The 19,705-nt window shown below is 38.1% G+C and overlaps 6 protein-coding genes across 14 annotated transcripts; 1 reads left to right on the top strand and 5 right to left on the bottom strand.

Moving 5' to 3' along the window:
- Positions 1-548: 548 nt before the first annotated feature.
- LOC127261996 (B-box zinc finger protein 19) lies at positions 549-3,197 on the bottom strand. Of its 2 annotated transcripts, none has more exons than XM_051290453.1 (6): positions 2,380-3,197; positions 2,126-2,222; positions 1,925-2,040; positions 1,580-1,825; positions 1,360-1,451; positions 549-894 (listed from the first exon to the last, which is right to left on the bottom strand). In XM_051290453.1, the coding sequence occupies exons 2-5, from the start codon at positions 2,214-2,216 to the stop codon at positions 1,365-1,367; spliced, it is 540 nt and encodes a 179-aa protein (XP_051146410.1). In that variant the 5' UTR covers positions 2,217-2,222; positions 2,380-3,197; the 3' UTR covers positions 549-894; positions 1,360-1,364. The 2 variants fall into 2 exon arrangements, with proteins under 2 accessions (XP_051146410.1, XP_051146409.1); XM_051290452.1 differs by having other exon boundaries at positions 2,811-3,195.
- A 1,791-nt stretch (positions 3,198-4,988) lies between these two features.
- LOC127261997 (30S ribosomal protein S31, mitochondrial) lies at positions 4,989-5,528 on the bottom strand. The gene has a single exon (XM_051290454.1). It carries the CDS (start codon positions 5,441-5,443, stop codon positions 5,180-5,182), a length of 264 nt encoding a protein of 87 aa, XP_051146411.1. The 5' UTR covers positions 5,444-5,528; the 3' UTR covers positions 4,989-5,179.
- Positions 5,529-6,047: 519 nt separating this feature from the next.
- LOC127262588 (uncharacterized) lies at positions 6,048-9,500 on the bottom strand. 3 transcript variants are annotated; one of them, XM_051291339.1, is made up of 10 exons: positions 9,364-9,500; positions 9,113-9,218; positions 8,551-8,628; positions 8,235-8,259; positions 8,101-8,133; positions 7,872-7,993; positions 7,667-7,797; positions 6,934-7,157; positions 6,406-6,650; positions 6,048-6,330 (listed from the first exon to the last, which is right to left on the bottom strand). In XM_051291339.1, exons 2-10 carry the CDS (start codon positions 9,140-9,142, stop codon positions 6,235-6,237), a joined length of 984 nt encoding a protein of 327 aa, XP_051147296.1. In that variant the 5' UTR covers positions 9,143-9,218; positions 9,364-9,500; the 3' UTR covers positions 6,048-6,234. The 3 variants fall into 3 exon arrangements, with proteins under 3 accessions (XP_051147296.1, XP_051147297.1, XP_051147298.1); XM_051291340.1 differs by having other exon boundaries at positions 6,048-6,327; XM_051291341.1 differs by having other exon boundaries at positions 9,169-9,218.
- A 553-nt stretch (positions 9,501-10,053) lies between these two features.
- LOC127262313 (tRNA-splicing endonuclease subunit Sen2-2-like) lies at positions 10,054-11,876 on the top strand. 6 transcript variants are annotated; one of them, XM_051290948.1, is made up of 3 exons: positions 10,054-10,076; positions 10,418-10,465; positions 11,126-11,876. In XM_051290948.1, exon 3 carries the CDS (start codon positions 11,133-11,135, stop codon positions 11,874-11,876), a length of 744 nt encoding a protein of 247 aa, XP_051146905.1. In that variant the 5' UTR covers positions 10,054-10,076; positions 10,418-10,465; positions 11,126-11,132. The 6 variants fall into 6 exon arrangements, with proteins under 6 accessions (XP_051146905.1, XP_051146904.1, XP_051146903.1 ...); XM_051290949.1 differs by lacking the exon at positions 10,054-10,076 and adding an exon at positions 10,525-10,629 and having other exon boundaries at positions 10,449-10,465; XM_051290947.1 differs by lacking the exon at positions 10,054-10,076 and having other exon boundaries at positions 10,384-10,629; positions 11,122-11,876.
- A 151-nt stretch (positions 11,877-12,027) lies between these two features.
- On the bottom strand, positions 12,028-14,173 carry LOC127262312 (arginine decarboxylase-like). Its single transcript, XM_051290945.1, has one exon. The coding sequence runs from the start codon at positions 14,110-14,112 to the stop codon at positions 12,028-12,030; it is 2,085 nt and encodes a 694-aa protein (XP_051146902.1). The 5' UTR covers positions 14,113-14,173.
- Positions 14,174-17,790: 3,617 nt separating this feature from the next.
- LOC127262315 (V-type proton ATPase 16 kDa proteolipid subunit) lies at positions 17,791-19,425 on the bottom strand. The gene is made up of 3 exons (XM_051290952.1): positions 19,260-19,425; positions 18,727-19,012; positions 17,791-18,244 (listed from the first exon to the last, which is right to left on the bottom strand). Exons 1-3 carry the CDS (start codon positions 19,336-19,338, stop codon positions 18,112-18,114), a joined length of 498 nt encoding a protein of 165 aa, XP_051146909.1. The 5' UTR covers positions 19,339-19,425; the 3' UTR covers positions 17,791-18,111.
- Between the last annotated feature and the right edge of the window lie 280 nt (positions 19,426-19,705).

Here is a 19,705-nt window from a genome sequence, read left to right as displayed (position 1 = left end):
GTACCTACCAAGGAAAACCGAAATTTCAAGGACAAAAGTGGAATAGGCTTACTTTTTAGCTTATTGAGGACCTCCAATCAGTCATCCCGGCAGTGCGACTCCAACCTCCCGGCTAAGTCGACCAGATTAGAGAGTAGAATGAAGAACAGAAGACAGGAAGTGCCAAGGAAATCGACAACAGAGTTCTCGCACCTTGCGCACTGCGTCTGATATAGACTTGCAACTTCTGTCCTTCATGGTTTAAATTTAAATTGGGAAATTACAAACTCAGCCTTAGAAGCTTCTCGCCTCCGTACTATCACACCTCTTCCCCGTGTATTTCTACACTTCTATTTATTTACCAATAAGTATATATATTATAAATTAATTAATTAAACAAGCAAATATCAATTTATTAATGGTGACCAATTTTATTTTGTTTTATTTTTAAAATACTATCATCTCACCAACAGTCAATCAGTCATATCTGCTATTCGCTATAGCATTCATTTACAAGAAGGAAGACACACAGCTGCTCAATTGTTGGACACAAATATAGAGGAGTGTGATGAATGGAACTAGAGTTCGATTTCTAGGTTGAAATTCAATATTAAATTACATATCTTACAACATTTAACCATATGCATGCCTTAGCCATGGATACATCCAGAAAAGATAGGACTTACGAGGAGGTAAGGGTAAGGGAGAAGGAGGACCTGAAATTTCTCTGTGCAGATCTTATTGCCAATAAATAACACTATCCTAAGGTCTTCTAATTGATGCTACGCCTCCATCTTCCATGAAACAACAGCAAAGCGACACTGAGAGTAGCCAAGCAGTAAGAGTTGCACGATACAAGGACTATCTTGAGTGCGCTCTACCATCGCCCTCAGCCATTTTGTTGCTAAATGCCAACTGCAATCATTTGGTAAGAAATGCAAATGTTAGAGAATAGATGCAGCTGCTGCATGTAGAATCACATTTATCCGGCACAAGTTGATATCACTACCATTTGATCGTTTCAAAGACTTCTATATACATGCATTTTCAGTCTCATCTACAAAATCCCAATCTGTTACCCTTCCACAAATTAAAACCTGTCGTGGTACCAATCTAATAATAATCTTTATGACTAGCCAAGAACAGACATGAAACTTTTTTATTTTGGTTAGATTGCCTGCTGGAATAAACAGCTGTTTCTGTTATAAGATGGGAAGCTTCTTACAGCAAAGTATCAACCTAAAATATAGTTAACACATTGCAATAGAACTTCCTAACATTATTAGACAGGTATCAATAGCATATATGCTACCATGCTCAAAATTTTTCTTGAATTCCAGGAAAATATTTGTCATATATTTGGTTCTATGCAGAATATACCTTCATTACTTCTCCAGTTTCCTTTTGAAATATCCATCTTGAACCAAACTGTCAGATTCATGATGGTTGTCAGCTGAAGCACCTGTTCGTTCCTTGGAAGAAAGCAGACAGACAATACACACCCAAAAAATAAGGGCCTAATACTGGTTGACTAAACCATGATCTTTGAAAAACTAGTTGGTTATTGAGACACAGCAAGATTGAGATTAAAAGAGAATACTTGGTTCATCGGCACTTGCCCAACCATCCTTTGAGGTCTGGCATTGAGGTCAATCAACTTATTATCCATTTTTTCATCTGTATCTATGTTGTTGCGCTGGATTGAATCTTGAGAAATCTGATGATTTTGCTGATTATTCTCTTTTGCCCTAAGACTAGGCAAGTAAGCAGGATCCCTGTTTGCTTCACCAAGACTGGCTCGTTCGGATCCCAGCTCATCATTGTTTCCAGGTTTGTCCCCTGGAAACTACATAAGCAACACATCAGAAGAATTAATGGATACAAACACCTTGTATTCAACTGGTTTAGAAATGAAAGACCATTGTTATCTAGCACAACCACAAACCTTAATTCTCTGCCTCAGCAGCAGATATCTTCCATGGGTTCTTTTACCACCAACGTGGACAATCATATCACATTGCAGACAAAGGGAACTTCCATCGATCTCACAATAAAAGAAAGCTACACAAAAGGCCAGAAAGTATCCTTAAGCAAATTGCTACCAACCAAATATGAAAAATGACTGAACAAGAAGAAACATATGTACCTGGAGCATTTTCACAAATGTCACAGCGTGGGACTTCACTTGGCTCGGCAAGTCCAACTCGGACATGCCTGCTGGCAAGCTTATTACACATATGGACCTGGCACAACACCAAAGTCTAAACATTGTTACCATTATATTCATACAGAGATCATTAAGGCAGTAACCCTGGCTTAACATTCCAAGAAGTTCAAGTGCTCAAGCAAGATGAATCCTACTAGAACAAAGCAGTAAAAACAAATATGATTTATTCTCACCTCAACACAAGAATACAATCATTTCTCATTTGAGTAAAACATCTGCAACATACTAGCAGTGAAATCCATTATAAAATCCCTAACAATCTTCAGACGCTAAGAGGAGGAATCATTACAGGAAGGCGTGTTCAAACGGCCGGGCAATTCCCAAAATTCAATGATCTCTCCTGACGCAATCTATGATGCCAAATCAGATAGTACCACCAATCTTAAAAAAGTTCAACGGCATAAAAGAACAACATTTTTGGGGAAGAAGATTGATAAAAACAAGCAATACAACCTCTGCAAGCACATTATTCCAAACAATACAATCTAGAATAACCAAGTCCAAATACAACAAAAATCAATACTAAGGTTTTTTTAACTCGATCCATTAGATCCACCTACAGACTTGCGCACACATTAACTTACAAGCAACCAAAGGACACAACCTTATCATCACAAGCGCGACAAAGCGCGGCCTCATCCGCGGCGCAGAATATAATCGCCGCCGCACCCTCGCAAACGTCGCACAGCGTTCTCATTCTCTCAACTAAATTCAGTTCCAACAACTTGTACAGTCCGCAACCTCAGCTCGATCATCCATACATGAACACATCCGATATCGTCGCAGATACTCGATCAGCCATAAATACACACAAGCAGCTAGCTCCGGATCACATCGAATGCGTCAAAACGGGTACGGGCACTGGCGCACAAATCCCACATCAAATGACAGCTGAAAGGTGTTGCAGATCGGAATTCCGAGGAGAAATTGTGAAGAAAAACAAGTTCGAGGGAGTATGCGTGCGGCTTGCGGAGGTGCCTTTTTTGTTTTGTACATTTATTTTAATGCTCAACCGCAAGAGTATATAATACAAAAAATATGACACTTGTACTGAGGTGACACGTGTCGATCTCCCAATGAGTAGTCAAGTGCTCTTACAATTTTGCCCTCCTTACAACAATACATCAACATGTAAGAGCATTGTGAGAATACAAGAGGGCCCATAAAATGAAGTTGGGATTGAATGACTGAATAGAATGATTTATTTAAACTTACCTAATAATGAAAGAAATTCTATAGAGGAAGGGGATTACTTGTTGAGATTGTTAGGTGTGTGTTTGATTGAAAAAGTCAAGGGCATAATTGATATTGATTTGATTACCGTGTTATAGTATGGTTGTATGCTGCGGCTGCTACTGTAATGAAGACAAGTACAAAATGCAAAAGCTCTGTATCTGTTGTCCAGCAGATGGATTGATAGCCACACACATAAAGTGATTATGTGGAATGAAAGCAACCCATGGTTATTTGTACACCACCAATTTCACATCTTTTTTGTTTCCCTATCTTTTTCTATGTGCTCTTCATTGCCTTCCATTTTTACCTACATCTTGATGGTCCTACAGAAATTTGGACAACACAGATAAAAGCTAATTGGGCTTTAGTATTTCTTGATGAACTAAACCTATGAAACCCATTTAGTTTAGATTATGAAAAGCGAATAATAGATCAGTACCCTCACTTGAGTCCCTATCAAAGGTTTCTTTTTTTCAGAATTGAAGGTGAAAGACTTATGAATAGAAAAATAAAGCAAGAAGGGTAACTTTTTGTATTAGTTGGGCTGTAACTTTGCCTACAAATGCTATTGCACACTTGAATACAAAAGGGAAGAAAATTTAATGGAGGTGCAGGGAATTGGGAGTTGAGAGAGACAGAATCACTCAAACAAATTAGCACAGCACTGACATATATCTGAATTTGTAACTGAATGTAAGAGCAAATGAAGCTTCAAAATATTCCTAGAAATCTGTTGTTTTTCCAGTTTGCCAGACATGGCTTATCAGCTAGGTGTTTTTAAGAGAACATGTTTAGAACAACATATTCATCAACACAAGGCTGTTAGCTTACTACTCCACCTCAATAGGGTACAATCAAACTTGTACAGAAGATCAAGGTAGGTAACAAGTGCATTGACAACAAAAAATCAAATTAACTAGGAAGTAGAACTAAAATTAGGCATTTTATATTAAATAGAAGCAGTGTGATCAAGATTCATAAATGAGTTGGGCATGCCAATGTAATGCAGAACGTTGACGTGACATGAGCAATGAGGCAAGGCAGGAAAAATGCCAACATCAACTGATGATTCAAACATTGTGCTACCCAATAAGATCCCTAACACTAGCAGTCCCCGATTGGTAAGTGCTACAAGATCTCTATCATTGGAACCCATGGATATGGACCTGAATCTGTTAGTATGAATCCATAGTTAGCGCATTTTCCGTAGTTAGGATCACTCATTACTTGATCAAACAATTTCTTGCTATCACCAACATATACAAATAGAATGTCTACAGCCAATTCTCCTCTACATTCTATAATTTTCCACATTTCATTCCACGAATATCAATTCTATTTCACTGCCAGCTCTCAGCCCTGAAAAAATATGTTTTTGTGTGATCACAACAACACCTAGAGCAAGAGATAAAAAAAAAAAAAAAGAAAAGAAAAGAAAAAAAAGGTGTTTGAATCTTGTTGATAACAACTTATTCTATAGATTTACTTCAAATTTCCTTGTATTGATCAAGCCAATTGAAGAAAGATCTAGCTCAGCTCAACAGAGTAAACAACAATAGAAACATTAGCTATTCAAGAGTTTTGGCTCCATTTGGTTCGATGAATTATCTAAATGAAGCATAAATTGGTTGCAACAATAAACCACAAGCAAGTGCCAGTCCGCCAATAAATTCATAGCGATTGCTTCGAAAAAGCATCATCTCTAGCAGCTATAGAAAACAAAAATATATCTAAATTTCAGATGAGCTTGAACGGCAGAGGCCAAGGAGTGGACCTGGGAACCTCGATCTTATCCTTTATTCTCTCAATTTTCTTCTCCTTCTTCGGTCTACAGTTCCCATACGAACCTTTAAATCTCTTCCCTTTCTTAGTCCTTTTGTCTCCACGACCGCACAGGATCGGCGCTGAGGAAGATATCGACGACGCGAGAGAGGAGAGCGCCACCCGTTGATCTACGGACGCAGCAATCCGTCGAACCACAGTGTTGCATATCATTGCCATTTCCTTCGCCGATTGATTAACGGGTTTCGTTTTGGTACTTTTCCAAAATCTTAAAACCCTAGCCAAACTGCGTGTGTTTCATATGCTGTGAGATAAATATTAAGACTTGCCCAACCGGTTCCCAAACCGCCGGTTCGCCGGTATTGTATTTGGTTTGCGATGTGTGTACTTTGATTTTTATTATTTTTAGCTCTAATAATCATTTAATATGATATTTTTATTAGAAAAAAAAAAACTTTATTATTTAATATTTTTGGATTTTGATTTTAATAATTTTATAATTTCAACTATTGAAACTTTTACCTTAAAAAAAATAAATAAATAACATTCAAGGTATGAATTAAATCTGATTTATTTTAACTGGGTAATTTTTATAGATTTAAAAGAACAAACCACGGTTAATTGCACTGTACCTCCTATTGCATCCTTAACAATATTTATTGTAAGAAATGCCTAAAATTAAGTAGTGTTAAATATGTTTTGAAAATATTTCAGGTTATTTTTAAAATAATGAAAAATAAATATTTAATATAAAACCAAAGTATTTATTTTCATGTTCAATAATTCAAAAAATAAAACACATACACACACGAAGAGATGCAGGTGGAATTATAATTAGAGAAATAGAAAAATGTATAATAGTTTCTTTTGATGAATTTGGAAAAGAACTCATCATTCCACTCCATGAACAGATGGTCTCATTTGAATTCAGTTCCAGAAGAGGAGAGAAAGATACACATATGAAAGATGATGATAAGTAACGGATATAAAGCAAGAAGTGTACAATAAAATCAACCCTTCAGTGAGTACTTCTTTCCGGTGAAGGGCTGGAATTTGGGGTCTTCATTCTTAGGGGGTTCCTGCTTAGCCTCCTTAGGAGTATCCTGCTGAATCGAAAATAACAAGATTTAAATCCCCCATTTCATTGCATATGTAGTTTTGATGTTATGGGCAGAACAGACCTTCTGTGTTTCACGAGGGCGACCGGCATTTGAGCCAAAGACGAGCTTTCCCTGAGATTGGCGATTAGTGCTTTGTGAGCTAGAACTGCTGCCCGGGATGACTGTGGATGCAGTTGTTTTCTTGTCTTGAGAACCAGACGACGAAGATGGAGAAGGCTGGGCTTTTGAAGGTTTCCCGTCCAATCGTCTCCCAGAACCAGTAAATGGATTGAACTTTGGTTCAGTTTCAACTGGAGGTTCTTGACCTGTAACAACAAAGGCAAAATGCAATGAGAAATTTGTGGAAAGTGCTACATATGAAGGATACAGTAATTCAAAGGCAATGTAAATGTGAAATCGGTTTTCAGACTCAAAGAAATCAAGAGTATCATAACATGTATCTGCCATTTCATTTTACAGGGCAACGGAACATGATTGGCGAGCTCAGACATCACCCAACAAAATATGGTTTGAAGTAAATCTAGTTCAGTTGACTGTAAATAATAAAAAAGCAGACAAGAAAATTTTAAAAATTAGAAGAATCTGCACCTGCAGCAGAAGACTTGCTTGCTGGAATGGATTGGGAAGGCTTTTCTGGTTCCTTGTAATCAAGAGGGGGGGCAAAGTCCACTTCACAATCAGTTTCAATGATGCTAATTGCATTTGATGGCCTCGTCTCAATGATATCTATGTAATACTTCTTATTATTATAGGCCACCATAATGCTATCTCCAGTGGTCAGACAAGAGAAGTTCCTAAGCGTTTTCTCCAAGCTGCATAGTAATAATATACCTTAAATTGAAAGTCGCTTGCTATAAAAGTACTGCACACATCAAAGTATAATTTTAGTGCAAATCGATTGATATACCCCTCAATACTTGCTCATGTTCCAGAATCAGGAGACTGAGTAGCACATAACAATATAAAAAACATAGCAGTTGCCATTTAACTAGTACATGGTCTGTTAGAAGCTATAGCACCTAACAACGGCTGCATCATTCCATTTATTTAGAAAATGCATGTGTTCATAGTCTCAAGCAGCTACCCCTCCAATAAAGTAAGGCATTATTTTTAAAAGTTATTCCGCAGTGCAGATAATGCAAGGGACTTGACATGTCAAAAATGTTAATGTGCAACTTTAAAAACAATGTATTCATTCTCCTAGAAGTATTCAAAAACCTGCAATATGTATATGGGAATAAGGCATATTGACTGATAAGTTCTACAACCACCATCACGGTTTTCAGTTAAGTGTTGGGGAAAAGAATTTCAGTACGCTTACATAGCTTTTGGGTTGGAGATATCCAAGAAGTCCGTTGTGTGAGGCTGCAATTTAACATAAGTACCCTTTGGAAGTGGAACATTTTTCACACGTACAATGTCTCCTTCTTGTAACAACAGATTCTCCATCATCTACAACAAAATAACATTCAGGCACCCATCTGAAGCAATGGTAAGAATAAAATGATTAATTAGGCAGTACATACCCAGTAGGGCATATATATCATGCCTTCTTCAGCAATGAACTCCAAAACCCCACAATGCGAGACACGCTCAGTAGCAGCATTTCGGAGCTCGAATAACATAGGGTAATCAATATGAAGAGATGCTGCAGATAAGGTTATCCGTTTATTTAGATGGTTGACAATTAAACAACGGTTACATCAATGGAATATGACAACATAATGATGCACCAAATTAAAAAGTGCAACTAACCAAGTCGGTCAAGAGCAGAAGGAGGCATGATAACTGTGTAACAAACATAGGAAAATCAGATAATCAATATTCCAAAAAACAAAAAAAAAACAAAAAAACTGCCCTGCAATTGAAGAGAAATTTAGAAATATCACCTTTGTCACCATTCTCTATATGTGGCTGCAAAAAAGGACAGTAAAAAAAAAAAAAGTAAATATGAAAGGCTTTGGAAAAAGTAAAATTTAGGCAGATGAAGACAAACACAGAACGAACTACATATTACATAAATATATAGTAGTAAAATTGGAGGATGTAATAGTTAAAGTAACGATTTGCGCAATTGAAAAGGAAATTCAATGCATAAAATATTCACAGAAGAATAAAGATTGCATATATATGCAGGGTAAATAGAATCCGCCAACATCATCACAAGGAATAGACAACAATCAGGTCGATAGAAAACATTCCAACCTTGTCAATGAAAGATGCTGGATAGCACCTATAGGTTTGCTCAAAGGATGTTCCATGGTAGCCATATCCATCGTAAAACTGAGATGCATATATAAATATATTATCAGGATCATCAAAATCGTAAACCAGCACACAAAAACAATAGTAAAAAAGGCATTCAAAATAGGCATTAGATGGTTCGTCAATAGTATAAACTTTCCAGGTTTTTCCAAAAAGGCTTAGCTTCAATTAACACTTAACAGCCAACAAATGTTCAGAATCTTCAGTGTGCTAACACTCTATATAGGCTGAAGCAACTCTAAATTCATGGGCAAGCTAATACTACCGACAACCAAACAAGAAACCATCGTGCGGAAGTTATGACCGCCCAATGATCATTACAAAACGATAGAATGTCATTCTCAATATCCCCACCCTCAAGGCTAGGGCTGCGTCATGCGCAGAAACTTCAAGTTCCGGAGCAGGTTTCAAGTTCAGTATTTTGGATCAATGAAAATGATGCAACATAATTACGGAAATATAAATTGCACCAGAAGTGCAAGATCTAGAGTACGAACGGTACCATTTCCGATAATTTTACTCCACAAAGCATAAAACTGCATCATAATCAATTCATACCATGTTTACTACACTTCAGATATCAGCAATTCGTTCCCAACGCAGATCGCCTAGGCCAAGACAAATAAGCAAGAATTATTAATCAAAATACAACAAAAAAAAGAGAGAGAGAAATAACCCAATAATACACTTCAAAAAATTCATTTCTCGCTGTCTATATCAACAATATGCAAAAACTAAGATGAATCCCAATACCTTGATATCCAGAAACAAAACGTGAATCCGGAAGCGCAGGAGAAAGGGGAGAACTAAACCGCCTGAGAGAAATTGGGGAAAAAATGGAAGGAATAAGATGCTTGTGGGCGTATGGTGGCTTTTGGTGCACGCTATTTAAATAAGTCGTAATTTGTTTAGATAATATATTTTGTTTTATTTTTTTAATGGGATATCATAAATACGGAGTAGATATGAAAATATTTAATACTTAATATTTGTATAACAGGGTGCGTTTTTTTTTAATGAATTTGGAAAAAATTAATTTGATTTAAGTTTAATATATAAATAATGTTTGATGAAATAATTTATCAGAAAAAAAAAAAAAAAAAAACTAAAATGTAAATAGTAAAATTGATATAACTTTGTTAAAGGAACATATCCTTATGTATGATATTGATTTGCCCAACCGATTCCGAACCACCGGTCTGTTGGTTTATAAAATTGGTTCCAGCCGGTTCGATTTCATGAATCGCAGGTTCGAACCGCCGGTGGTATGTATTTTTAGAGTGTGGTATGTCTTGGGATGGATTTTCTTTATCTGAACTTTTATATAAATAGAGTTTGTAAAATGTTATATTATCATAAATTTATTAAAATTTTAATAAAAAAATAATCTCTGTTCTATTTTAATTCTTGGTTTCCGTTTTGTTCGACGGCAAACCGGCGAACCGGCGGTTTCCGGAACCGGTTGGGTAAGTCTAATATATCGTGGCTTTGTATAATCAGGATTATAAAAGGTTTGTTTGTTATTTTTATATTATTTGAATATAAAAATTATATAAATATTATTTTTTTTTTTATCTGAGGTAGTTTTTTTTTTTAAAAAAAAATGTATAAAATGGTTGCAATTTTATTTTTATTTTAAATTTTTCTTTTTGAACGACTTACCTAAAATAAAATTCTAGCAATTAGCACGTTGTTTAATATATTTGTTATTTAATCAATAGTAATTTTTAATAAAATAAAAACTTTCTGAATAAGCAGAAGGCACTTTTTTTTTTCTTTTATTAATTTATGCATTCTGCCTTCACAGTTCCTCCGTCGCCAACCGCCGTCCATTCCCGCCGCTCGACGCCGCTGGGTATGTTTAGAACTTAATTGCGTCCATTAGTTCTATTTGAGGTCAATTTTCGATTGCAGGAGTCTGCGACATTACTGCTCTTCATTAATGTCCATAACGTGTTCGATGAAATGCCTCTGTGAATTCAATATGCCGTGATTGTCATGCCGCCGAAACTGACTGACGTATGTGTTCTTCATATATTACTCTCTGTAGTCTGTTTATATGCTTGATCTGCAAAGCTCTGCAAAATTACTTGCACGCAAAATGGTCATACATTCGAACTTTAGGAACTTTGATTGAATGATGCATTTTGTTCCACTTCCTGTATACTTATTTCTCCCTTTCAAAATCGTTCTTCTTCATTGACATGACTCCCCTTCATTAATGGCCATAACGTGTTCGATGAAATGCCTCTGTGAATTCAATATGCCGTGATTATCATGCCGCCAAAACTGACTGACGTATGTGTTCTTCATATTTATATGCTTGATCTGCAAAGCTGTTAACTAAGCCTCCATAAAGATCTGCAAAATTACTTGCACGCAAAATGCTCGTACATTCGAACTTTAGGAACTTTGATTGAATGATGCATTTTGTTCCACTTCCTGTTTATTAATTTCTCCCTTTCAAAATCATTCTTCTTCATTGATATATGGTTAACGAATGCTCTTAAGGCAGATAGATTATGGCACCGAGATGGAAAGGAAAATCAGCAGAAGCTAAAGCCCTAGCAGAACCAATGTCCAAATTCGTTTCTAATCTCCAATCCTCTTTAATCGAGTCGAATATCGAAGGATTTCTCTCTGGCTGCAGCATGCTCGTCGCAGCAAATCCCGAGCAAACGGAACTCTTTAACAAAGCATGTTTTGGTCGTCCCATCGTCACGGCGGAGAAGGATGAGCAGCAGTGGTTTCAGTTAAGTCTAGAGGAAGCTTTTTACTTGTCCTCTTTGAAGAAATGCATCAAAATAGCAGCAGCTGGGGAAGGCGAGCGCGTAAAGATCGACGAGGATTTATGGAATTACTACATAGCAGTGTCGAAAAAGCCTGACTCGATTATCCAACTCGTCGCGTATTCTCATCTACGCGCGAAGAATTGGGTGGTGAGGGGCGGATCTCAGTACGGTGTTGATTTTGTTGCTTACCGGCATCATCCATCTCTCGTGCACTCGGAGTATGCAGTTCTCGTCTTATCCAACGACGAAAAGAGCAATGATCGGCTAAGAGTTTGGTCGGATGTACATTGCGCACTCCGGCTTTGTGGCAGCGTTGCAAAAACATTGCTGGCTCTTTTTGTTGGAGCAATCGGCGATACATTTGGTTCGCCGCGTTTGGAGGACTATGCCGTCGAAGAGAGAATCATCGCGAGGTGGAACCCCGAGCAAAGCCGGGAGGATCAACAGCCGACATCAAGCTCAAATGTGCCGTAAATTTCTATTACTTTTTCGTGTACTCATTCGACTAAATTGAGCTCCCTATCCTTTCATAGAACAACCAAGTTAGGGCCTTGAGGGAGTTCAAAATATGTTTCGATTACTTTGCGGTCTTCGACATAAATATGGCAAGCTTTCGCATCTACTGCTACGTAAATGTATTTAGAAAACTGCCGGTATAATAACAGGTAGACGAGGATGTCGCCGTCAAGTAAGGCATGTTACCGAAAGAGCGAGCGACGCCATCAACTAGCTCTGCAGTGCTGAGCCCATCTTCGCCGTCGTCGTCGTCGTCCTCCTGCTCCTCTATCCGTTGCTTGAGTGTTTGAAACATGAGTTCAGGTTGGTACTGCATCAACTGGAGCACGTCGGCAGTCGATGGCCCGGGTACAGCGTGAGTAACGGAAAAGCCATGTGGCCCGTCGCTCTGGGAAACCCGAATAATGCTCGGGCCGCCAAACAGGTTGTGGAAGCCGCCGAGCGCTTCCTCATAAGCCCCTCCGAGGAACATGCCGAGATAATAAGGAGCAGAGCTGTTGCTAATTTCGTGCAGAGGCAAGCTAGCCTCGCCTCCGATGAACTTGTTGATCTTTCCATCGCTGTCGCAGGTCAGGTCCGATAGAATTGCCCGGACAGTCGGGTGCTCGTCGAGCCTATGGATCGGAAGGATCGGGAACAGCTGGTGAATCCCCCAGTAATCGGGGATTGATGTGAAGATCGACAGGTTTACATTATATGTGCTGATTGGATCAATAACGCCAACTGCTCTCATCACCAATTCGCAGAGGGAGTCTACGGCAGAGAGCTGTTCCATGGTTAAAGATCCTTCTTTGAACTGCTCAACGCAACTCTGCTTCAAGTCTCGAGCATGAACCAAACAGCCATCGTACTCGCCATTGCTCGCCGCAGCAGACAAGTTTTTGCAATGCTCAAGAGCGGCGCCGGTCAGTTGACTCAGGAGGTACTGAATTCCGAGAGATGAACACTGCGGCGAACCATGGGAGCTTGATGTCGAAACAGCTTCGAAAACTAAAATCGAGTGGTGAGAAACAATTGCGCGGCCACTTTCGCTGCAAATCACCGGATGCCTCACCCCCTTGCTATTGCAAACCAGTCGAACCGCCTCTACAACAGCGGAAGCATACTCTTGAAGAGTGTAGCCGACGGAGAGATCAGAATCTCCGGACTTGGACCCATCGTAATCGATTCCTAAGCCTCCACCGATATCGATGATTCTCATAGAAGCGCCAAATCGAACTAGTTCACAGTAGATTTGTGCTGCTTCGCCAACACCGTCAGCGAGTAAAGATGTGGTCGGGATTTGAGATCCGATGTGGAAATGCAGCAGCTGCAGGCAATCGAGCATTTCGTGTTGCTGCAACTTCTTAACAACACGGAGAATCTGCATTGTAGTGAGGCCAAATTTCCCTTTCTCTCCAGAGGTAGAACCAAAATGGCCAGAATGCTTCGTCCTCAACTTAGCCCGAACACCAACGGCGGGACGAACACCAAGTTTTTGGCCGACATCGATCACTGCATCGAGCTCTTCCACCTGCTCGAGAACAATAATGGAGTTCATACCGAGCTTTTTAGCGAGTAAAGCTAGAGATATGTACTCGACATCCTTGAATCCATTGCACACCAACAGAGCCTCAGGAGATCCTTCACATAAACTGCTCATAGCCAGGAGAAGCTCAGGCTTAGATCCTGCTTCGAGTCCAAACCGGAAGCTCGATCCAAACCTGACAATGTCGTCAACGACGAACTTCTCTTGATTGCACTTAACAGGATAAACGCCTTGGTAATGAGCTTCATACCCTAGAGATTCAATAGCGATGTCGAAGGAAGATTGGAGGCACTCCAGACGGTTCTTCAGCACATCGGGAAAACGAACAATTAGGGGAAGCTGAAGGCCAAGACCGCCAGAACTTCGGTCATCGGAAGCTTTTTTCACGACCTTAAGAAGATCAATTTCTTCGTGCGCCAAGGTGTCGACGCCATGGGGACGTACACAGATGTTGCCGTTTGGATTAACGCTAAAGTACGGCGCACCCCAAAGGTCCACCCGGTACAGAACCGCCGAGTGTTCCGGCGACCAATTAGCGGAGAGCGGCGGCAGGACAGCGGCAGCGGTGTTCGTCGCCGGAGAAGGAAGAAGAGATCCACTGCAGCCGGAAAAAGGCTGCGGAGGAAGGGAGACGGCAGCGTCCACCCAGCAACTATCGGCAACCATCTTCGACAGTTGCGCAAAATTGAACAATTTTTTTTTTTTCAAAAACTAGAGAAGGATTAGATTATCGATCGAGTTTGAATATGAGCTGTGATTGCATGAGAAAAAGCCATGCGCCGTTTTATAGCGAAGGGTAGAGAAGAGAAGGGCAAAATGGCAATTTCACTATTGCTATTCGGGGGTAGGTGGGAGATTCTCTCCTATTTCTAAGGTGAATCGGCTTCAAGCTGCCGCGTGGCCAGCGGGACCCACACAAAGTAATAAATTCAGTGGTTGTTTTCTCGTAACATGACAGCCTCACATATCGTGGCCCTGACACCACGACATTTTTCATTTGATCCACTGATTCTTACCCATTTCCCTTCTCCTATTCTGTCTCGAGAGTCGAGTCTTACCAAGAAAATGGAGAGATAAGATTCCAAAAGTTCAGAGAAAAAAAAAGAGAGAATTCTCGTGACTCAATGACCAATCCCAAATACTCTCCCATTCAATTGCAAAAAATCAGATATTGGGCACACTCATCAATCAATACACGAAAGTGGGCGACTCATGTCATATGGGAACAAAAATAATTGACAAATGTTCTAGAATGAGTAGCAATGACTGAATAATGTTTAGAGTTTGACGGTGTCTCAAATTTAAAAGTTGTAGATTTAAAACATATCAGTTCAGTGATCATATTTGACGACGTGGGAATCCGCAGTTGCTACTCGAAAGTGAACACCGAATAAGCCTCAGGTCGAACTTAAGATTCTGCAAACTAGGCCCAATATAGTCAGAATCCACCCCACGCTACCAAATCATTATGCACGGTACATGAAATAATTGGGATATTTCAATGATGTAACCAAATAGTGTAAAGAATCAAATTTGGTCATCAGTTCAAACGTTAACGTCTACAAATCTTGTTGCCACATATGGTTCACCTAGTGTGACTTGTCTTATCGAATCTAGTTTGCAGGCTATTAGGTTCGACCAGAAGTTTACCCAAAGAGCACCCGTCGATCAGCTGTTACAAGTTCCCATATTATAAAAAAAAAAGTTAAGAAGATAAAACTTTACAAAATCAGAAAAAGGAAAATGGACCAATTACTAATATGTAGAATGTACTCGTGTACCGCAAGGCTACATCTGAGATAGGCTCTATTCTGCTCTCACATATGTTCATGTTACTAAAAGATACTGCCATGTTCTTAAGCTAACGAGGATTATATACACATTACCTACTGTTCAACAATACTAAGAGAATTATTTAATTTCAATATAATAGACCCAATTATCAACCAAATCTAGAGTGAGAAATGATAGGTTTCTAGATCCTGTGCACTAATTGACAACATTTCATGGGATGGCTATAACTTTTGATGGGTCCCTTTCCTCCATTAATTTGTTGGATGTGCTTCTATATAGGACATAATGGTGAGGGCAACTCAGATTCCAGACCAAATTTTATCATGTCATTACAGTTAAAAGAATAAATATATCAAAAGTTCAGAATGACGTACACAAATTTAAATAATCTAATATGGAAAGTGTAAGTAATATGGAAAAATAACTAAAGTGAGCTGTTACATTCTTACAATCAACAATATTTTGGCACACTAAACATTTTATGTTCAGATCTTCAAACATCTGCTTAATATCACAGTACACAAGCTAGTTTAATGATGATATTTAATATGCATGAATATAAATATATATCTCTTCTTTCTCTATTACCAAATCGATGACAAAGACAGGTTGTAAAATGATAATAGAGGAAATAAAGCATGTTACTCTTGTCTCAAACAGACAGGGTGACTCAAATGTATTGAAACAACTGAGACAAAATCATTTGGAATCAAATTCATTCACCATCTTAAACAACCCACACTAGTTGTGAGCTGAACCAGCATTCACTACTAGTTCTTTCTTTAGGGGTCACAGGACATCCCAAGATTGTATATAACCCAATAACCGAAGAAAGCATAATACTCATGGGGCAAAGGGAAGTGGCTTTTCTGAATATTAAGTACAAAGCACATGGAATATGGAAACTTATGTGGAAAATTTTCTACCAAAATGGGCTCCACTACCCCCCTTCCCACTAGAAAATCATAACTTGACCTAATTTCAGCCATGACCTAATAGCTTAGCGTCATAAAAGATTAGAATCCCTAGATTACACTAATCATCACTTATTAAACATATAAGTGAACACTTTACATTTGTTTGGGTATGACTTTTTTCAAAGTTTTGTGCATGTGAGCCAATATGTGTAGTGTTTTAATGAACTTTGTACCTTTTGGGTGGAACTTTTTCCTATTAAAAGATTAAACATGGCAAAAAGAATATACAATAGTTTTTATAAATTAGAGGACCAGAATCTGCATGATCTAAAAAGCTAACTTCAGCAAGATAGATAGATGAGGAATTTGTTGCCTTTCATCTCCACAATCAAACAAGTGTTGTCACAATTCACCAACTTGTGGTGAATAACATATTGGGAAGGAAAAAACAAACAAGCTTAACCGTTAAAAAAACATACATATCTTGAGTAACCGAAATGGAATCTCTAGAATTAGGTAAGACATTCTAATTTTTTTATTTTTTTATTTTTCTTATGAATATAAGAATTCATATTAATATGTTAGCAAAACACTTTAATCTCAAATTTTAAGGTTTATACTTTAGTAAGTCTTTTACTTCTATACATCACTCAATTTTCCCCGAATATATATTGGACCAATAAAACTCTAAATTTTCTATTTAAAAGTATATGAAACTACGATAATACAATGACAACCAACACAAGTTCAAATTTTCATATGCTGTGTAAATCTATTTGAATCCTGTCATAAGTTTATTTTTCAAAGCACAAAGGAAGAAAAAAGGAAAAAGCTCTCCACAAATATTAATGACTCAAAAGTAATGCAATATATTAAGATATCCTTTCCATTTGTAATACATTTTTAAGCAATTAATATTGCTTTTCAACTAGTACCTTAGTTTCATAATGGCTTAAATGTAGGACATTTAGAATGGAAATAGATTGATAAGTGATTATCCAACTTAACTAAAGTTATCAACAAAGTCCCCAAAGCAGCTTACTTAAAGTTATCAACAAACTTAAATAATTAATATCTTCAAAACAATCAGAACTTAGTGGGCAGCATGATAATATTCATCTTAATTGTTCTATTGGAAGACAATGACAGAACCACACAACCAACATGTATTTACTCATACAAACATACGACTCCACATGTGTCCGCTACATGGTTTACTATAAAGTTCAACCACTACTTGTCAAATTTTTTTAGATCTCATGATCTATTTATTGCATATGTATGAGAATGATTGATATAATGCTCATAAATTTTTCATATTGGCCCTATCCACCATTCTCTGTATTTTAAACTAGTATTATTAATTTGGTCCCAGAAGCCCATCATAGATCGTATCTGTAGAGCAGCATGCCCATACGTTGGGCCTCCCCATAATGTCAATACCCATGTATTAGGCAACAAAGATGAAGCTTGACAGAATATATGTATGAAAAAGTTGGCATCATAATTCGCTGATTCCAAATGTAGTGCAAAGCCTCATATGCATATGCAAGCACTATTTTATATTAAGCATGCACACAAATTGCAACATAAGCAAGAGGGTAGTGGAAGTACTAAGTATTAGGCTCAAAGATGACAAAAACATTCAAATAATAATGAAGGTTCAAAGGTTGTTCATGAATTCAAATACGCAAAAGATGAAGCATATTAAAGCAGATAGCTACATGCTATTATTTGCCACTGCAGGGAAGAATACTGAACAACTAATGAAACTAAGTGTTGGAGGAGAAGATAACATCTTAAATATTAATGTTGAAGAATAATGCAACATCCAAAACAGCAACTCAAACCTGGACTAGGTTCAATAGACTGATACAGCACCTATTTTTCTCATGTTCCATACCCCAGGAGAACCTGAAAGTTTTGTCCGGAACATTGAGCTGATAAGTCTTCTTTAGTCGGCTCTGGACTGGCCCGCTCGTGAAGACAATATAATTCCAACAATCAGACCATAAAGTGCCAAAGCTTCTGCAAAAATGAGGATAAGGATCATCCCAACAAAAAGCTTAGGCTGCTGTGCATTTGCCCTGCAAAATGACAATCATAACTTGATCAAGAAGAGCATTAAAATTTTGAGAATGCAATAATGAAAAAATAGGCCTGTAATAGAAGCATCTATTCCATTCACCTACACCTTAACTTAAAAGTTTAATAACATGAAAAATGACACTTGAATCCTGCAGCTCTTCAATACTCGTCAAAATCACTGAAGAAAAATCTCCAGGAACCACATCATAATCTTCATCCAAGTTTACAAACACAGGAAACATGACTTTCCACTGAAGTAAATCGTTAAGAACTTAAGTTATTTCTGTTAAGCATCACAAAGCATTTGGAAGCCAATCATATAAAATTATGAAAAAATTATGTGCATTGAAGTATTGAATTATTAATAGCAAGATAGAATGGCATAAGGTATCCAATCCCCATCACAAACGATAACAAGAGATATTCCTCAATATTTACAGCTTAGAAAAGTAAAATCTCAATGTCAACCAAACAACCATACCTGACACCAGCATCACCTACAATCCCAATAGCCATCCCAGCTGCAAGTCCAGCAAGGCCACAGGCCAAGCCAGAAGAAAGATGCGCATATCCATCAAAAAGGTAATACGATTTGGCCTTGGGATTTATACCAGTGCTAATAATCACAGCAATGATCAATCCGTATATACCCAATACACCAGCCATAACCACTGGCACAATTGATTTCATCACAAGCTCAGGCCTCATCACGCCCATAGACGCCACGCCTACCCCACTTTTTGCAGTTCCATATGCCGCACCCATGCCTATAAACACCAAGCCACCAAAAGTATGCATCGATAAAATAAAATTCATATTCATAACAGGGAAAGAAAATTCCACGCGCGATAAACAAAATCATGGGGATGCTCTTCCTTAACATATACAATCTACCGAAAGAAGTCCACATGCTAAGAAACCATGGAGAAACAACCGAAATCGGATAAACAATACTATTAAACGTAAAATTAGCAAAACACCATAAATGAAGATTGATGGAAGAAAATAGCGTACAGGAGAAGACGAGGGCGGCGGCGGCGCCGAGAAATCCAAAAAATGGAGCAGTTTCATCCCCGCTGAACGTCGAAGACATTGTCGTCGTCGATTGAACTTACTAATGCCACAATCGAAACAGCTGCTCTAGTTATGACACAATTGCAGATCTTCGCGTCAGGAGGAGCGACCAATTATTGGAAGAACAATCATGAAGTGATGAATAAATTTTGGGCCTAACTTAACTGGGCCTAATAACCTAAATTGGATTTTCGTGAGGCCCAAATGATTACCCATTTCTTTAGGCTCAATTAATGGCCCAACATCTTGCAGTACACTGACTGGAACAATCTGAATCCTTTAATCACAAAAATTATTAATAATTCATAAATATGAGATACACTTTAGTTTTTTTTTTTTTTTTTTTAAAACACATGCACATACTTACATTGCAGCGAAAATTTCAC

This window comes from Andrographis paniculata, unplaced genomic scaffold, assembly GCF_009805555.1.
Source record: "Andrographis paniculata isolate CXL003 unplaced genomic scaffold, ASM980555v1 Contig65END, whole genome shotgun sequence".
Classification (NCBI taxonomy): domain Eukaryota; kingdom Viridiplantae; phylum Streptophyta; class Magnoliopsida; order Lamiales; family Acanthaceae; genus Andrographis; species Andrographis paniculata.
Note: the sequence above shows the minus strand (reverse complement) of the source record. Positions and strands in the feature narration are given on the sequence as shown.

Coding starts and splice junctions, on each gene's coding strand:
- LOC127261996 (XM_051290452.1), bottom strand. CDS start 2,903: ATGAGAACGCTGTGCGACGTTTGCGAGGGTGCGGCGGCGATTATATTC. Junction 2,223..2,810: donor GTCGCGCTTGTGATGATAAG/GTTGTGTCCTTT, acceptor GTGTTGTGCCAG/GTCCATATGTGTAATAAGCT. Junction 1,826..1,924: donor TGCTGAGGCAGAGAATTAAG/GTTTGTGGTTGT, acceptor TTGCTTATGTAG/TTTCCAGGGGACAAACCTGG.
- LOC127261997 (XM_051290454.1), bottom strand. CDS start 5,443: ATGGCAATGATATGCAACACTGTGGTTCGACGGATTGCTGCGTCCGTA.
- LOC127262315 (XM_051290952.1), bottom strand. CDS start 19,338: ATGTCTTCGACGTTCAGCGGGGATGAAACTGCTCCATTTTTTGGATTT. Junction 19,013..19,259: donor CGCCGCCCTCGTCTTCTCCT/GTACGCTATTTT, acceptor TGGTGTTTATAG/GCATGGGTGCGGCATATGGA. Junction 18,245..18,726: donor GTAGGTGATGCTGGTGTCAG/GTATGGTTGTTT, acceptor GTCATTTTGCAG/GGCAAATGCACAGCAGCCTA.
- LOC127262588 (XM_051291339.1), bottom strand. CDS start 9,142: ATGCTTTGTGGAGTAAAATTATCGGAAATG. Junction 7,994..8,100: donor TTCTGCTCTTGACCGACTTG/GTTAGTTGCACT, acceptor CCTTATCTGCAG/CATCTCTTCATATTGATTAC. Junction 7,158..7,666: donor ATCTCCAACCCAAAAGCTAT/GTAAGCGTACTG, acceptor ATTACTATGCAG/CTTGGAGAAAACGCTTAGGA.
- LOC127262312 (XM_051290945.1), bottom strand. CDS start 14,112: ATGGTTGCCGATAGTTGCTGGGTGGACGCTGCCGTCTCCCTTCCTCCG.
- LOC127262313 (XM_051290948.1), top strand. CDS start 11,133: ATGGCACCGAGATGGAAAGGAAAATCAGCAGAAGCTAAAGCCCTAGCA.